The sequence below is a fragment of the Chinchilla lanigera genome, unplaced genomic scaffold (genome assembly GCF_000276665.1).
Source record: "Chinchilla lanigera isolate Chin_1 unplaced genomic scaffold, ChiLan1.0 scaffold00236, whole genome shotgun sequence".
NCBI lineage: Eukaryota > Metazoa > Chordata > Mammalia > Rodentia > Chinchillidae > Chinchilla > Chinchilla lanigera.
Genome location: NW_004955637.1, coordinates 30,006 through 30,968, shown reverse-complemented (window position 1 = coordinate 30,968; position 963 = coordinate 30,006). Strand labels below are relative to the sequence as shown.

General features: G+C 54.2%; 1 protein-coding gene across 1 annotated transcript; it reads left to right on the top strand.

Moving 5' to 3' along the window:
- LOC106147658 (spermatogenesis-associated protein 31E1-like) lies at window positions 1-963 on the top strand (the record flags this gene model as incomplete). Its single annotated transcript, XM_013510171.1, has 1 exon — window positions 1-963. A coding segment is annotated over one exon (963 nt), but the record flags the coding sequence as incomplete, so codon positions are not given.

The following is a 963-nucleotide window of genomic DNA, read 5'->3' as shown; positions in this document are numbered from 1 at the left end:
CTGCGGCCTCCGACCTCTGTCTTGCCTCCAGGTCTGCAGATCTTCCCAGTTTCTCCTGGGTCACAGTCACCCCTGAGGGCCTCTTCACCACCAGGGTCTTCGATTCCTCAGGGATGCCTTTCACCTCAGCCGCTTTCTCCTTCCTTCCCCCCATCACATTCTCCTGGTCCCACGGCCTCCCCTCCACCCCTGCCAGACACCAGCTTGGTTCTGCCTCAGCGGGATTCATCACCACTCCCCCTGGGCCCAATCCCACAGAAAACCTCTCCATCCAACACCCGCTCCTTGCCTTCCCCTATCCCAGAAATTTCAATTCCTCGTCGTTCAGGCTGTCCCATCTTAGCCCTCTCCTCAAGTCAGGAGCCTCCCAGAGCCTTGTGTCGTTCCACCTTAGGAGAAGGTGAAGCCCAGGGAGGTCACCTGACCCCACAATTGGAAAAGGCCTCCTGCCTGGTAGACACCGTACACAGCCAGGCAGAGAATGGGAGTTTCCATTTCCTCAATCCTGAGGTTCAGAAGGTTCTGGAAATACTAATCACCAAGAAGGTGGAACTGAAGATCTGTAAGAACACTGAAGAGGAGGGACAGCACATCTCCCTGTGTTCTCTGAGGAATATGTTCAAATCCCTGGACAAAGAACAGGACCCTGTCCTTCCACAACAGCGCTTTTACCCCGAGATCTTGGGGGACCACTGGCACCAGAAAGGGAGCGAGCTTTTCTGGGGCCTCCCTATTCTACACAGTGAGTCCCTGGTGCAGAAGATCAGAGTGCCTGATGCCTCCTTAGATTTTTCCCCCATTGTATTCAATGGGCTCTGTATTTATGCGCCGGAACACATTCGGTCTAAATTCTATCCACAACACGTTTCCTCCCGACCCTTGCTCGACCATGTCTGCAGAGGCCAAACTTTGACTCGAGCCTTGCCTTCATGCCAAGGCCTACCTGATTCTCAGAAACAGACC